General features: G+C 39.8%; 1 protein-coding gene across 3 annotated transcripts; it reads left to right on the top strand.

Moving 5' to 3' along the window:
- Positions 1 to 8,730: 8,730 nt before the first annotated feature.
- On the top strand, positions 8,731 to 14,208 carry LOC149987765 (uncharacterized). Of its 3 annotated transcripts, none has more exons than XR_016506763.1 (7): positions 8,803 to 9,645; positions 10,370 to 10,654; positions 11,044 to 11,095; positions 11,409 to 11,476; positions 11,745 to 13,169; positions 13,289 to 13,549; positions 13,766 to 14,208. XR_016506763.1 is itself a non-coding variant. In XM_090256560.1 (6 exons), the coding sequence occupies exons 2-6, from the start codon at positions 10,373 to 10,375 to the stop codon at positions 13,451 to 13,453; spliced, it is 1,992 nt and encodes a 663-aa protein (XP_090112686.1). In that variant the 5' UTR covers positions 8,731 to 9,645; positions 10,370 to 10,372; the 3' UTR covers positions 13,454 to 13,657. The 3 variants fall into 3 exon arrangements, 1 of the variants encoding a protein (XP_090112686.1); XR_016506764.1 differs by having other exon boundaries at positions 9,057 to 9,645; positions 13,289 to 13,516; XM_090256560.1 differs by lacking the exon at positions 13,766 to 14,208 and having other exon boundaries at positions 8,731 to 9,645; positions 13,289 to 13,657.
- The last annotated feature ends 906 nt before the right edge of the window (positions 14,209 to 15,114 follow it).

Raw genomic sequence — 15,114 nt, 5'->3', positions numbered from 1 at the left:
AAGTTACTTTATCTTGGTTGCATGTCTTAGTAAAAAATAAAAGTATTTTTTTAAAAAAGTTATACCTTGTCCAAAATTCAAAATGATTCTTTATTCATTTGGTTTACATATTAAAAAAGCAATGGCATTAAACACTTGTGCAAGTTTTGTTTTGGGAGAAATCAATGCATTTTATGCCTTTTTGATGTTTTGTTAAAAATGAAAACTAAATTTGTATAATTTTATTTTAACTTCTTTTTCAATAATTAAATAATATCTATCTATCTATCTATCTATATATATATATATATATATATATATACATAGGAAATTGCTAAAACCACACCTAATATTGTTAAAGCCACACACCAAAAGATGTAGTTGCTTGCATTGTGATTTCCTTACAATTTTTATGGAATGCTTTGGAGAAGGTTGGCTAGTATAGTGTCTCACATTTACACAAAAGAAGCATTGGACATGAAAAATTATTGTTTATGCATAAGTAGAGAGAAACAAGAGAGAGCATGACTAAACACAAGTCTAGAGTTGTTGTGTTAGACACAAATGGAGAATAGCAATTAAAGCAATTGAAGAGTGGGAATTGAGAGAAAATTGGGAGTTGAAGAAAGAGGAGGAGTGTACCCATGTGTCACGGCCATAATCATGTAAGCTAATAATTACATATAGAAATAGGTAGAAGTAAGTAAAAGTATGTAAAAATAAGTTAATTCTATAATATTTAATATGAAAGCTTCCTAAAAGCTTCCTAGACGCTGCTTTGATTTCATAGGTGTCTTTAATTGACTTTTTGGATTAGAAACGTGGTCAACAAGTTGGCCATGTGCCACACATGTTGTTAGCTTGAAGATCAAGCTAACTATGTGGCCCACATGTAGAAAAACTTGCCTTGTAAGTCAAGGCATGTGTCCTACAAAGTCAACACATATTGGAGGTCCTATATAATGTCACCACGTAGCCCCTAGTTAGATAGTATATATAGAGACAAGAGTGAAGGCTTCTTCACTCTTGTCAACTCCTTTCTTGCTTCCAATCTAGTTTCAAGGGTCTCTAGTTTTCTTGTCTTTTGGCAATAGCCATTCCAGTTTCTCTTTCAATATACATACTTGCTTATTTATATTTTGTTACCTTTCTTTGAGTGAAGGCTCACTTGTGTGAATTTTTTTTTCATCGAATTCTTGTCCTTGACAGATTGACAAGAGTACACCTACAATATCAGAGCTTTGTCTAATCTTGATTAAGAGTGGATTACCCCTTTTTCTTGATAAGATATAAGCATATTAGAAGTTACGGATTACCCTCTTCTAAACTGATATTTTCCTTAGCATTTTCTTTGTCTGCAAGTCCTCTCTTCTATTTGTCTTGAGCGATATTAGACATCTTCTCTCTTCTAAGTATTATCATGGCAGAACTTCTTGAAATGAAGAGTGCAATGGCACAAATGCAAGAGCAATTGAGGGAGTTAATGCTTGCAATGCATCAATTCAGTTTACCACCACAAGGAGCAACAAGATTGGCAGGAAGTGAAGATATAGAAATGGTTGGAGTTGCTTCAACATCTGCACCAAACCATGTCCTTTCTCCTATGGTGGAACGCCCTTCAAATTTTAGAGAACTAAGAATTGCCCTACCCGAGAAGTTTGATGGCACCAGATCCAAGTTTCGAGGATTTATCAATCAAGTGCAACTTGTGATTGAACTTCAACCCCAAAGCTATCCAACTCCAGGATCACAAGTTAGATTCATTGGTACTCTTCTTTCAGGTTCGGCACTATCATGGTTTTCATCTTTTCTTGAACGACGAGATCCAATATTAGATAATCTAGAGGCTTTTTTGGTGGAGTTTCGATCCATGTATGGAGAACATGATGCAATTCGTATTGCAACCAATAAGATCTGTATTTTACGACAAGGCAATCGATCAGTTACGTTATATGCTTCACAATTTTGACAACTTGCAACTGATATCAAGTGGGATGATACTGCACTTATTAGCCAATTTTTCTACGGATTACAATATGAGGTAAAAAAATTAATGCTCAACTTACCTGATCCTCAAACATTGAGTCAAGCAATTGACTTTGCTATGAAGTGCGACAATCGCCTTTTTGAATTCCGATCTGAGAACCATACAAGTGGACCTCAACGTTACTATAATTCAATGGCAACACCAACACCTCTTCAATACATACATTCAGAAGTAGAAGATATGCAAATTGATGCAATACGTTTCAAACCTCTTACTGAGCAAGAAAAGACTCGTCGTCATCAAGAAGGATTATGTTTATATTGTGGAGAACCAAAGTACACTGCTCAACATTGTCCAAAGAAACGACGCAATCACAAAATGAGGAGTATGGTTGTGAAAGAAGATAATATGTCGGAAAATGAGTTTGTCCAACTACAATAGGGACCGTGCGGCTGGAACCTTGCACAACTTCTAGTAAAGGTCCTATTCTCTCCTCAGAGCCTTCTCCTTGTTTTACATTAAATATTATTTTAGGACCTAAACATTACAAAGTCTCTGCCTTATTAGTTTCAGGAGGCTCAGCGTGTTTCTTAGATGAAGAATTTACTAAAAGACATAGCATATCTTTAGTAAAGAAAACTAAACATGTTCATGTAGAAGTCATAGATGGTCGTCTATTGTCTTCTGGAGATATTACTCACGAAACCCTTCCTATAGAAGTAATAATCAATGGTCATAATAGTTTTGTAGTATTTAATATCATTAGATCTCCCTCTAATCCAGTCATTTTAGGTTTATCGTGGTTAGAAAAATACAACCCTCAAATAGACTGGATTTCCCGAACTCTTACTTTCTCTAAAAGTATAACTAATAGTGTAGTTAAGCAAGTAGAGAGTAATAAGTCCAGTTCAATTAAACCCCTATTTATAGATGTAAAAGCTTTCTTGCATGCTGCTATGAAAGAATCACCATACATTATTTATGCTACATCCGTTTCTACTGGTGAAAAGACTTCAAGTGGCATTCCAAGCCAATATCAAGAATTTCAAGATGTATTTGAAAAAAAGAATGTGGATACACTCCCGGAACATCGTCCCTATGATTGCTCAATTGACCTTCAAGAAGGAGTACAACTGCCATTTGAACCAATCTATAGTTTATCACAAAATGAGTTGGCTGAACTCAAGGAGTATATTGAAGAAAATCTAGCCAAGAATTTCATATGCCATTCTAAATCTTCGGCAGGGACTCCAAATCTATTTGTGAAGAAAAAAGATGGATCATTGCAAATGTGTGTTGATTATTGAGGACTCAACAAGATTACCATCAAAAACAGGTATCCACTACCTTTAATATCTGGACTTCTTGATCAGCTGAATCAAGCTAAGATCTATACAAAAATAGATCTTGGGGAAGCATACAATCTAGTACGCATCAAAGAAGGAGATGAATGGAAGGCTGCGTTTCGAACTAGGTATGGATATTTTGAATACAACGTCATGCCTTTTGGACTTACAAATGCACCAGCAGCTTTTCAACATCTAATGAATGATGTTTTTCGAGAGTTTTTGGACGATTTTGTGGTATGTTATCTAGACGACATCTTGATCTATTCTAAGAATCTAAAAGAATATGAACTTCATGTTCGTCGTGTGTTACAAAAATTAAGAGATGCAGGATTCTATGCCAAGATAGAAAAGTGTGTATTCCACACTACTCAAGTCGATTTCTTAGGTTACATCATTTCAAATGATGGACTTATGATGGATCCTAAGAAAGTTCAAACTATTATAGATTGGAAGATCCCAAAAACGGTAAGAGATGTCCAATATTTTTTGGGATTTGCCAACTACTATCGGATCTTCATCAAAGACTTCTCTCGAGTTACAGCTCCACTTACACGTTTGACTTGTAAAGACAAACTCTAATGGAATCAAGAAGCGGAAGTTGCTTTTGAATCTTTGAAGACAGCGTTTGTTTCTGTACCAATCTTGTATCGTGTTGATTTTTCCAAAGCATTCTTTATGGAAACAGATGCATTAGACTTTGCTCTGGGTGCGGTTTTATCACAAATGAAAACAGATGACAAACTTCATCCAGTAGCCTTTCATTCAAGAAAATTCTTAGCAGCAGAAATCAATTATGAGATCCACGACAAAGAACTTCTTGCAATTGTGGATTCTTTTCTAGAATGGCATCATTATCTAGAAGGCGCTTCTAGTCCAGTCACCGTGTATACGGATCACAAGAACCTCGAATATTTTATGTCAGCACGCGTATTAAATCGTCGCCAAGCTCATTGAAGCATGTCTTTATCAAGATTCGAGTTCATCATCACTTATTGGCCAGAAAAACAACAAGGTTTATCCGATGCCTTGTCTAGACATTCTTATCTTGCACCAAAAGAAGGAGATGCAACTTTTGAGCAATAAAGAATGGTTCTCTTGAAGCCGGAACAATTTTATCTTTGAGCAATAAAATCAACATTGACTGTTGATTTAACTTTTCTTAAGCAAGTCCAGTTAAGTATGTCTTCAGATCCTCTTGTTCATGATATCAAGAAAAATTCTTCTAAATCTCATGATCTATCTAAATTTGAATTCAAGAACAACCTACTCTATTTCGAAGGATGCCTATATGTTCTAGAAGGAGAAGCACGTTTACATGTTCTTCAAGCTCGTCACGACTTCCCAACAATAGGACATTTCGGATATAATAAGAATTTGGAGCTGATATCTAGGGATTTTTGGTTGCCTCAAATGTGGAAGGTAGTTAAAGATTTTGTACAATCATGTGATGTTTGCTCAAGATCGAAAACTCCTCGTCATCGACCTTTTGGACTTCTTCAGCCATTATCCATTCCAGAACAACCATGGTCTTCTGTTTCTATGGACTTCGTCACGGATCTTCCAATCTCAGGTTCTTATGACTCTATATTCATGATAGTAGATTGTTTTACCAAGATGGCACATTTTGTACCATGTACAAAATCTATCACAGGTGAAGAAATAGCTAAGCTCTTTCTTGACAATATCTATCGCTATCATGGATTACTCAAGGATATTATATCAGATAGGGGAACTCAATTTGTATCAAGATTTTGGCGGACTCTTTTCAAGATTTTTAAAGTGCATATAAAACTATCTTCGGCATTCCATCCTCAAATTGATGGACAAACGGAGCGTGTTAATCAAGTTTTGGAGTAATATTTAAGATGTACCATTAATTACCAACAAGATGATTGGACAACTCTTTTGCCATTGGCAGAGTTTGCTTAGAATAACACGGTACATTCTTCTACAAAATAAACACCTTTCTTTACTAATTATGGTTATCATCTACGACTTGATACTTTTGACTTTTTAAAAGTTGATAATCCTGTTGCGAAAGATTTGGCAATTCATTTATCAGAGCTACATGCAACGATGAAGGCGCAGTTAAAAAAGGCTCAAGAACAACAAAAGGCCAATGCGGATGTCTATCGAAAGAAACAACCATCATTCATCTTGGGTGATAAGGTATGGCTACTTCGTCGCAATATCAAGACCACTCGTCCTTGTGACAAGTTGGACTATCGAAGGCTGGGACCATTTTCTATTTCTGCACAAATCAATCCAATTGCATATCGTTTACATCTACCGGAGTCAATGAAAATCCATTCAGTATTCCACGTATCTCTTTTTGAACCATACAAGACAATGGACATACCAAGAAGACGACAAGCTCCACCTCATCCTATAGAAGTGGACAATAATGAAGAGTTTGAAGTAGGAGAAGTCTTAGATTGAAGGCGGCGCCGAAATAAATTAGAATATCTTATCCATTGGCACGGATATGGTATTAGTGAACGTACATGGGAGCCAACAAAGAATCTTGCAAATGCAGCAAAGGCGGTGGAGGCTTTTCATCCACGACATCCATCCAAATCAAGATGAAAACCTTCTTTATAAAAGAAATAACATCTAGGCAAGATAACAATCTACTTTCAATTCTTGTTCGTAGCTTCATTGTAGTAGTGGCGCTCAAGAGATGGAGAACCAACAACCAACGAATTCAACTGAAGAGCCTTCATTTGCTGACCTGCCGGACGAGACATTACGATTGTCACAACCTTCAAGACAACGCAATCGAGATGAAGATCTTCAAGAATGACATGTTCTTCCTCGAATAGATGGTGAGATACAACGCGTTTGGTATCACGATTTGGGAAGGGACTCCCGATGTTTGGTGATTTTGCTAGAGGAAGGAACAACTCCTGATGGTGTTCCAAAAATTCTATTCGAAGGAAGTTACGAAGGCTTCAACAATGATCAAATAACTGGGTGGTCTTCCCACCCTGGTATGGGACACTACCGATGGTTGAGAGGTCCTATCAATCATCTTCGAAGAGAACAAAGATTAGAGTATGTGGCGAATACAATTCGTCGCATCATAGATTTTCTCAACATATGATGACCGTTCCTCGTGGAACTCGTCCCTAGAAGGGGGGGTAATGTCACGGCCATAATCATGTAAGCTAATAATTACATATAGAAATAGGTAGAAGTAAGTAAAAGTAGGTAAAAGTAAGTTAATTCTATAATATTTAATATGAAAGCTTCCTAGAAACTTCCTAGACACTGCTTTGACTTCATAGGTGTCTTTAATTGACTTTTTAGATTAGAAACGTGGTCAACAAGTTGGCCATGTGCCACACATGTTGTTAGCTTGAAGATCAAGCTAACTATGTGGCCTACATGTAGAAAAACTTGCCTTGTAAGTCAAGGCATGTGCCCTACAAAGTCAACACATATTGGAGGTCCTATAGAATGTCACCACGTAGCCCCTAGTTAGATAGTATATATAGAGACAAGAGTGAAGGCTTCTTCACTCTTGTCAACTCCTTTCTTGCTTCCAGTCTAGTTTCAAGGGTCTCTAGTTTTCTTGTCTTTTGGCAATAGCCATTCCAATTCTCTTTCAATATACATACTTATTTATTTATATTTTGCTACCTTTCTTTGAGTGAAGGCTCACTTGTCTGAATTGTTTTTTCATCGAGTTCTTGTCTTTGACACCATGTGGATGTGGCTTTAATAATATGGAGGTGTTGCTTTAGCAAGTATATATATATATATAAATAAAATTCTCACTAACTATCTTTATTTTTAAGACAATAAATAAGTATTTTATTACTAGTAACAAATTTCACAAAAATCAATATTAGATCAATACTTAGATGGTTAATCACATTCAATCAATCAATTACATTAAAACACAATAAACTACAACAAAACACAATCCAATACAAAATGAAAAAAATTGAATCATCGCAGTGGTTGAATTGATAAAAATGTTCAAATTAGTTTTTGCATTTTATCCTTGAACCAAATTGTAGACTTGAGCAAAACTGTCCATAAAAACAGACTAAACCACCACCTCTATTGCACAAAACCACCGTCTTTGTAGTCTTACTAGTAACAAATTTCACAAAAACCAATATTAGATCAATACTTAGATGGTTAATCACATTCAATCAATCAATTACATTAAAACACAATAAACTACAACAAAACACAATCCAATACAAAATGAAAAAAATTGAATCATCGCAGTGGTTGAATTGATAAAAATGTTCAAATTAGTTTTTGCATTTTATCCTTGAACCAAATTGTAGACTTGAGCAAAACTGTCCATAAAAACAGACTAAACCACCACCTCTATTGCACAAAACCACCGTCTTTGTAGTTGTAAAATCTACTGATCATTGGTAGACTTGGAATCCATTTGGAATTTTTCTACATTCTTCAAAGTGGTTTTGGATTTGTGCAAGTGCAATTTTTGACAAGGTCTTTGAATTGGTTCTAGGGCTTGATACAATTTAAGGTATTTTGACGTTAGTATAAAACCTTTTAAAATAGAACAAATGTAAAGTACCAGCAAAATCCTAAACCACTTGAATACCTTTCGGATCATTAAATAGCATACACCTTTTCCTTTTATGCCAAAAGTTGACGTAAACAATCCAAAAAAAGAAAAAAAGATAAAAACGAAAAGTAAAAGTAAAGTTTTGTTGCGTTTGGCAAGACCAGCGTCTACCCATCCACACCGCGAACCCCGAATTAGAGTTAAATGTTTGCAGTTAACCTAATTTGAACCTCGACAGGAGGGAGTGATTAGTGATGCCCTGCAGCTCTGTTGCTTTCAATGGCGGCATCTGCCGTGAGCCTTTCGGTGTTGCAGCAACACCTTAGACAGGAATTCCCTCGCCGGCGAAGGGGCTCACAAGTTAAAGTGTTCGTTACACGCGGCAATGGTGGCGCAGCACGGAATCGTGCGGCGGAGGGGGAATCACGGACCCTACAGCACTGTTTTTTCGCCGTTTTACTTTTATTTTGTTGTTATTTTTTGTATTGTTTCGTGTCTTCCCCCGTCGAGTGTTAACTGGTATTCCTGCCTTCCCTGTTATCTGTGACTCTCGCATCCCTGCCGAGTTTGTACTGCAGTCACGGGCGTCCCACGCACATGACATGTTATTACAGTCGATGACTCACTGGCACCTGCTGCGCCACCACCAAAGCCCAAGAATATCTGACCCACCCTGGCTAGGCTCCCAATTCGAGCTTCCTGGATTTCGACGCACGAAAAGACGACTCTTCCCACTTGTGTGTGATGATCGGGCGGGGGCTTCACTCGCGGCAGGAACGGCAGGGCAGGGGACCTGACACGTCTGACAATGTCCAGTATACCTGACAATTATAGCCGGTGGCGCACTCGAGCGCAGCGATCGCCTCCTGAGGCTCGCATACCGCCATCACACTCTGCCCCACCTTTGTCCAGGCTGCTTGCTTTATAGGCCTACTGTCGTCCTCTTCCTCTTCCTGCTTTTTCGACCGACCTCTGAGTAAAACCTTCCATGCCACCTGCCGCTATCCCAACCGTTAGCTAGGGTGGAAGCGACCCCCAGGCTGATTGTCCCAGGCCGGGTCTCCCGCCTCCTTGAAGATGACATCATGTTTTCCCTGCTGTGCTTGATCGACAGGGCACTGATTTATGACTCAATCCAGGAGATAGATTACTTCCGATCACTGTGTTTGCTTGCTGATGTTTAGGTCTGCGATGGTCGTGATTGTGGTAGAGAGTTTGTGCAGTTAATGTTCATTTAGTAGGGTGGTGCCAGGGCAACGTTTTGGTCTCTCTCTCTCTCTCTCTCTCTCTCTCTCACTCACTCACTCACTCTCATGTGCCTCGGTGCCGCATGATTCTTCCTGGTCACGAGTTCCGAGGGACTTGTGTGATATTGTGCTGGAATCTTTGTGAGGAGCTGTGCTTGATTTCCGGCCTCTCTTCTTCTCGGTTTTTGTCGTGGTTGGTGTTTAGGGTCATACGCGGTTGGAGATGGAGGCAGAAGGGAGTTGGTGTATCATGGGGGATGCTGGGATGGGGAAGGAGTTTGAGGATGCGGCGGACGTAGTGTGCAGAACAGTGAACATCAATCATCTTCTCTTGATGGTGTACGGGTGCTGAGAGTCTTGGTTTTTTTGCGAATACGTGTCTTGTGGACCTGTTGAGTGTGCTTGGTGCTTTCGGGAGCTTTGTTAGTGGTGGTCCTTTGAAGGAAGGCTCTTAGTCGCGCATTGTGTATTTCAAAGGGGATTAGTTTCAGGAAGGCGAGTGTGCGACTCATTCAGTTGTTACCTGAGGTATGCTTGACCTCCTCTCAAGCCTGATTTGGAACGACCGTAACTTCTTCGATGCAGTTGGTGCTCTGTGTCCCTTTTGCATGGGTTTCTCTTAGTTGGCATCCACTTCCCACCCCTTGCTTGCTACCTCATGCGCGCTTTTATGATACGAGTTTTAGTATCAAATTCCGATGCTGAGGTTCCTCGAACTCGGAAATTCCCGCTAGACTTCTGTATAGATGCGAGAGTCTTTACGTTTTCCTCCGTTACCGTCGCTGTACCTGATGTGTTGAAATTGCGCTTTCTTCAGGATCGCATTGTAATTGAAGTGTAGAATTTTAGCATGTATGCGAATGCCACTTGAGGCGTAGTCAGACTCTGAACTAGCTGACATTATTTTGGGTTAGAGTGGCCGGTTTTAGTGGGCCTTTTCAGTAGATATTCTCAACATGGTGTCTCCAATTTATGTGGAGCTAGTGTGCCTGCAGATGCAGTGAAGATGCACAACTTTCTGTCTCAGTCATAATCCATCTCGTTGACTGTTGAGCTCTGATTGTGTCATTGTATCCCTCTCGCTTAGATACCAACATTACCTCCCTGATCTGGTGTAACAGTTGCCCATCCAGACAAACTTTAGTAAAGAAGTTATGGAGAAGGGATGTGTATGGTAGCGTTCGGTTTGTGTGTGCATGAACTTTCAGATGAGGTTTTGCATCGGTTGAAGTTGGATTTGCCTGTTGTGAAGCTAATGGAGAGTCCTCGCCGCTCGAGTTTGGATTTCCAAGAGCAGTGCAACAGTGAAGAAGTAGAGGCGAAGCGATGGATAGATCGAGCCGGCAGATACCTCACTGAGGGTCGCTATGAGAGTGCCATTCAGCTTTTACAGAAGACTGAAAATGTGTTCCCCAACAGCAAAAGTCTTCCAGAGATGATGGCTGTGACACAAGTCTGCTATGCAGCCACTTGGCGAGCATGCCACTGCAACCGTCCTTTCACCCGGAAGCTCCCCGATTGGTACCGTGTTCTGCAGGTTAGCTAACGACATCTTGAAGTATATCGTTAATGTGATTCTGAATCATTTTTATTTGGTATATGAGAACATTTCTCACTCCTTCAGTGACCTCCTCGCCGCTCTTATGCCTGGCAAAGTGCGGTCTTCTTGACAGTGTAACTGAACGCAGCGCGGAAGCGTATCAGAATAGAGGATGCATGTTCTTTGAAGAGTATGCCAGATCGGCTTCTGCAACTGACAGATTCTGATTGCGCCTCATCTAAATTATCTTGAAGGAATGAAAATTCTGTGTTGGTTATGACTATTGTCTCCTTCTCAATGAAGTCTTTCTATGCTTTTTCTTCTTCTTTTTCTTTTTCAAATTTTATTATGTTGTATTAGTCCATGACCTGAGAGATGTTTACCAGGTCGACGAGAGGGCCGACTTCGACTCCATAAAAAAGCGATATCGACAGTTGGGTATGTTAATTAGATCTACTTTAGTTATGCTCTGCTACTCGTGTTTAAAATGTGAAATCAGCTTACAGGGAGGGTAAGAAGTGCTCATAATAGTTCAGTTGTTCGACTTCTCCTTTTATGTGCACTCATTTGATGCAAGTGGGTGATGTACTTGTCATAACTGTTGATTTTATCAGATTGTATGTCCTGCTACAGTCGTAGGTTGTTTGCTTGGACACATAATCAATGTGAGCTAGCGTCTCCGACAGTGAAGAAACGAGTGAAGTTTGAGACCAACGCTCGTTGCTAACGGATGGCTTGAACCTATCTGCAGCTTTGTTGCTTCATCCTGACAAGAATAAACATCCCAATTCAGATGCAGCTTTCAAAATCATCACTGAGGTACGTATGCACCAGCTGCCCACGAGTTCATTCCTCTACCAACATGTTCGTATAGAGGAAGTGTGCTTACAACTCTCTTGCCTTAAGCATTTTCCGTTTTTAGAACGTATAATTTTTTTAGGCCATTGTATTAGTGTACCGGATCGACTTTGTTTTATTAAGCCTATATTTCTCTATTGGGACATTCCTGATTGTTTCGCTCTATTACTGTGTGTCATACATGCAACCTCTTCTTTGATTTTTGCCTGACTATTTATTGTTGCACTAGGCTTATGCATGTTTGTCAGATCAAGAAAAACGTGACCTATTCAATTTGGAAAGAAGGAGAAGCTTTTGCTCGAATTGCAACTTGAAAGCGCAATCGCAGGCAGCAGGTCATATCTCAAGGCCTGTCGCAAAGGTGCCAACCCCACAAACACCCAAGTACTGGGAAACTGACGGCTTTCAGACATTCCGTGAGAGGGCGAAAGCAACAGTCGTCAACCTAGAGCGGGAGTGGGGAATTAGGACCTCCAAGTGGATGCACCAACTTGCCAGTGTGCGGCAGAGGTACTGGAATCCGTCTGTTTCATCCTTTAAATGCGATACCGGGACTCCAGACTATGACCAACATTATACGCGAAAATCAAAGCTACCACGATCTCCAACGTCGAAGGTGAACCCTACTCCCAAGGTAGTGCCAGGTTCGAAGCTTAACTTCAATAAATTCGAAGCACGGAGAGTGTCCACCAGCGATGTACAGGATGAGCGAACTGAAAAGCTGGAGGATGATTCAGACGTGCTGTTTAGGAGACTGCGATCAGAGGGTTCTGGTCCAACGAAGGAATCTCCTCTGCCGAGAGATTTTTGTGTACATACTAGGACGCCAGAAGCAGGGCACCTGTTAAGACCCCTAGGTGGGAGAAGAGTAACAAGAAGTTCTTCGGTAGATAGGAAGTCCTCAGTGAAATTAGATGCAGGATCAGGATACGCAATGTGCATGCCTAGGGGCCGTTGCTTGACGAAGGACCCTCTCATTCCAACTACTCCAAGCAAGCCTTCCTCAGTGCACAGTGACCGTGCCTTCCACAGAACAAGCTTGTCCGAACATAAGCGCCATAGCTTATCAAGGGCTGAATCGCGTTCCGAAGCTGGGCATTTTGCAGTACCAAGACGGTCCTCGTCGCTGAGGTTCGAGAATCTTGATCAATCGACCAAGGAGGACATCACACCAGCAAGGTCACGATCAATGTCCAAGACCGCCTCTGAAAGTTGGACCAACAGAGTCAAAGCGAATCCAGATTTATTTGACGATGTATTCACGACTATTGAGCCCCCCACCTCCCAGGCACCAAGCCGAAGAAAATCAAGCTTTTCTTTGCTAACGCCTACAGATCTTACCTCTGCAGAACCAGCTACAGTCACTCCTGTAGTAAAGGGCGAACTTTCAAAGATGTCTGATGAAAGCTATAAGATAGTGCGGGAAGGCAGTGTGCCTGCAGTGCATAGAAGGAATTCAAGCACAGAGAAGGATGTAAAACTCACGCGAGTATTCAGCCTCTCAAACACAAGAAGCGCTGAGGCCAGCCCGGAGGCTCGACAACCATTGGGAAGCAGGAGTGAAAACCGGGTTGTGAATTCTGATATGACTTGCAATACAGGAAAAGTAAGAGCCTCTGAGCTAGAGCAACTGCAGGATATGGAGCATCAGCAGGTCTGTTCTGTCACCAGTCGTATGTGCTTACTGATTGCGCAAAGGTTTATGCTTAGGTGCAGACTTGTGTCTACTAGTTATGAACGTCTGTTTCTAATGCAATATTTTTGTACCTGCAGAAAACAGAAGCCATAACTGGGATTCTTCAGCGTCTTAGGGCCGAGGCAAAGACGGTTGCAGCATCCCTGGATCAACTTCGGGAGAGCATCGCAGCAGAAAACACAACTAGGCGTTGTAATGTGTACAATGGTCACAGCAGATCGTCTAACTCCCTTGTACAATAGAATTTTTCACAGGCTGTCACGGTATATTGTGAGACGTTTCCAGAACTATCACCAAATTCTGAGGTACTGATCACTGGCGGGCAGACTCGGTGTTAGGTGATGGTCCTCTACATTATCGACTTGAATGTGTTAATTTAAAACCCGTGCATCAAACCATAGATTTAACTGAGCACTGGGTATCCATTTGCCTGGTCCACAAGTTCAGTTTTTTGGCTCCTTGGCTCGTACTTGATACTTCCCTATTTACCCTCCCGCTCCTATCGGCCTTAACATCCAACTTCAATATCTTTCTGTGTCCGTACTTTTATGCAGACGGTTGCAGATTAGCAATCAAACGACTACCACCAGTCTTGGGGATACAGACGAGCGGACTCCTCGCATGCTGGGTAGGACTAAATCGTGGCACGATACTCAAGTCTCAAGAATCAGGCCCCACCCACTCCAATGAACCTTTTCAGTACAATATGACGAGGCCTTCTGTGTCTCAACACCCATTACTCTACTTCCGATGCAGCCACGGTCCACTCCTCTTTTTCTGTTAACCCTACATAACTCCATATTCTGCACACAAAGAGCCTAGTGTCCTCGTTCTTCAACCTTCCCGAATGACAAACTACGACTTGTCAACTTTAGATAGAGCTCTCACGTATGTAGGCTGTGTAAACGACTACGCATTTGTAGGGAGTTGCATATTAACTGTGATTTCATGGTCATAAATTGACCAGATAAACATGCTGTCTATTTGCTGTCCGAAACAGTCCAGTGAGTTTACATCTGAAGCAACCTCTCTTCAAGCACGAAATTCAGTTAGTGTGATCACAGAAACTAATAATTGTTCTCTATCTATTGTTAAATTCATATCGAACAAAACACTTGAATGCTTTCATGTATGTATGTGTGTATGTTTATATTCTCAAAGTAGACCTACTGAGTACTAACAATTGAGTTTGCATCATTGTTCCAAAAGATGGCCGCTTTTAATAGTAGTTTTGTTCTTTGATATAATTAAATTGATGTATAATAAATGTTTTCAGCAATATTTTTACATTCTTTGTTGAATAGTTGTAAATAAAAAGTTGTAATCCAACAAAGTATTAATAAATACAAGCCATTAAGATGAATAATCTAATTGTAGCTACAAATATAAATGAAAACCAAGAAAAAATTTGCAAATCATTTTTGCATACAAAATCCAAAATTTTCATCATTATACAACAAAAATAAATATTATAATAAACCCTATCAATTTCTGGAACATTGTGACAAATAATAAACCCTATCAATTTCTATAAATTTTCATAGTATATATATATATATATACATATGTATTTCATTGTTATGTGTGAAAATTGTACTTTGATTCAATACTCAAACTATAATTATGACATTTTAACAGGCCACAACTATGCCAAGATTGTAATGTAAGTTGGAGAAAAAACTGTCCACTTATTATAAATGATAAGCAAAAAATAATATTTATGCTACTAACATAATATGACTACAAGTTATGTTTAATTACATGAATCTATTAGAAGTACATTTTCTTCACATGTGCAACAATTTTATAAGCAGATGGAACCATCATTGTGTATCATTGTGGGCATCTCATTGACCAATTCTAGCTCTCACACAGTTTGAACAAGCCCAACAGCCTTTAACAA

This window comes from Physcomitrium patens, chromosome 15 (genome assembly GCF_059467195.1).
Source record: "Physcomitrium patens ecotype Gransden chromosome 15, ASM5946719v1, whole genome shotgun sequence".
Taxonomy (NCBI): Eukaryota; Viridiplantae; Streptophyta; class Bryopsida; order Funariales; family Funariaceae; genus Physcomitrium; species Physcomitrium patens.
The sequence above is the reverse complement of the archived record's forward strand: the minus strand, read 5'-3'. Positions and strand labels throughout refer to the sequence as shown.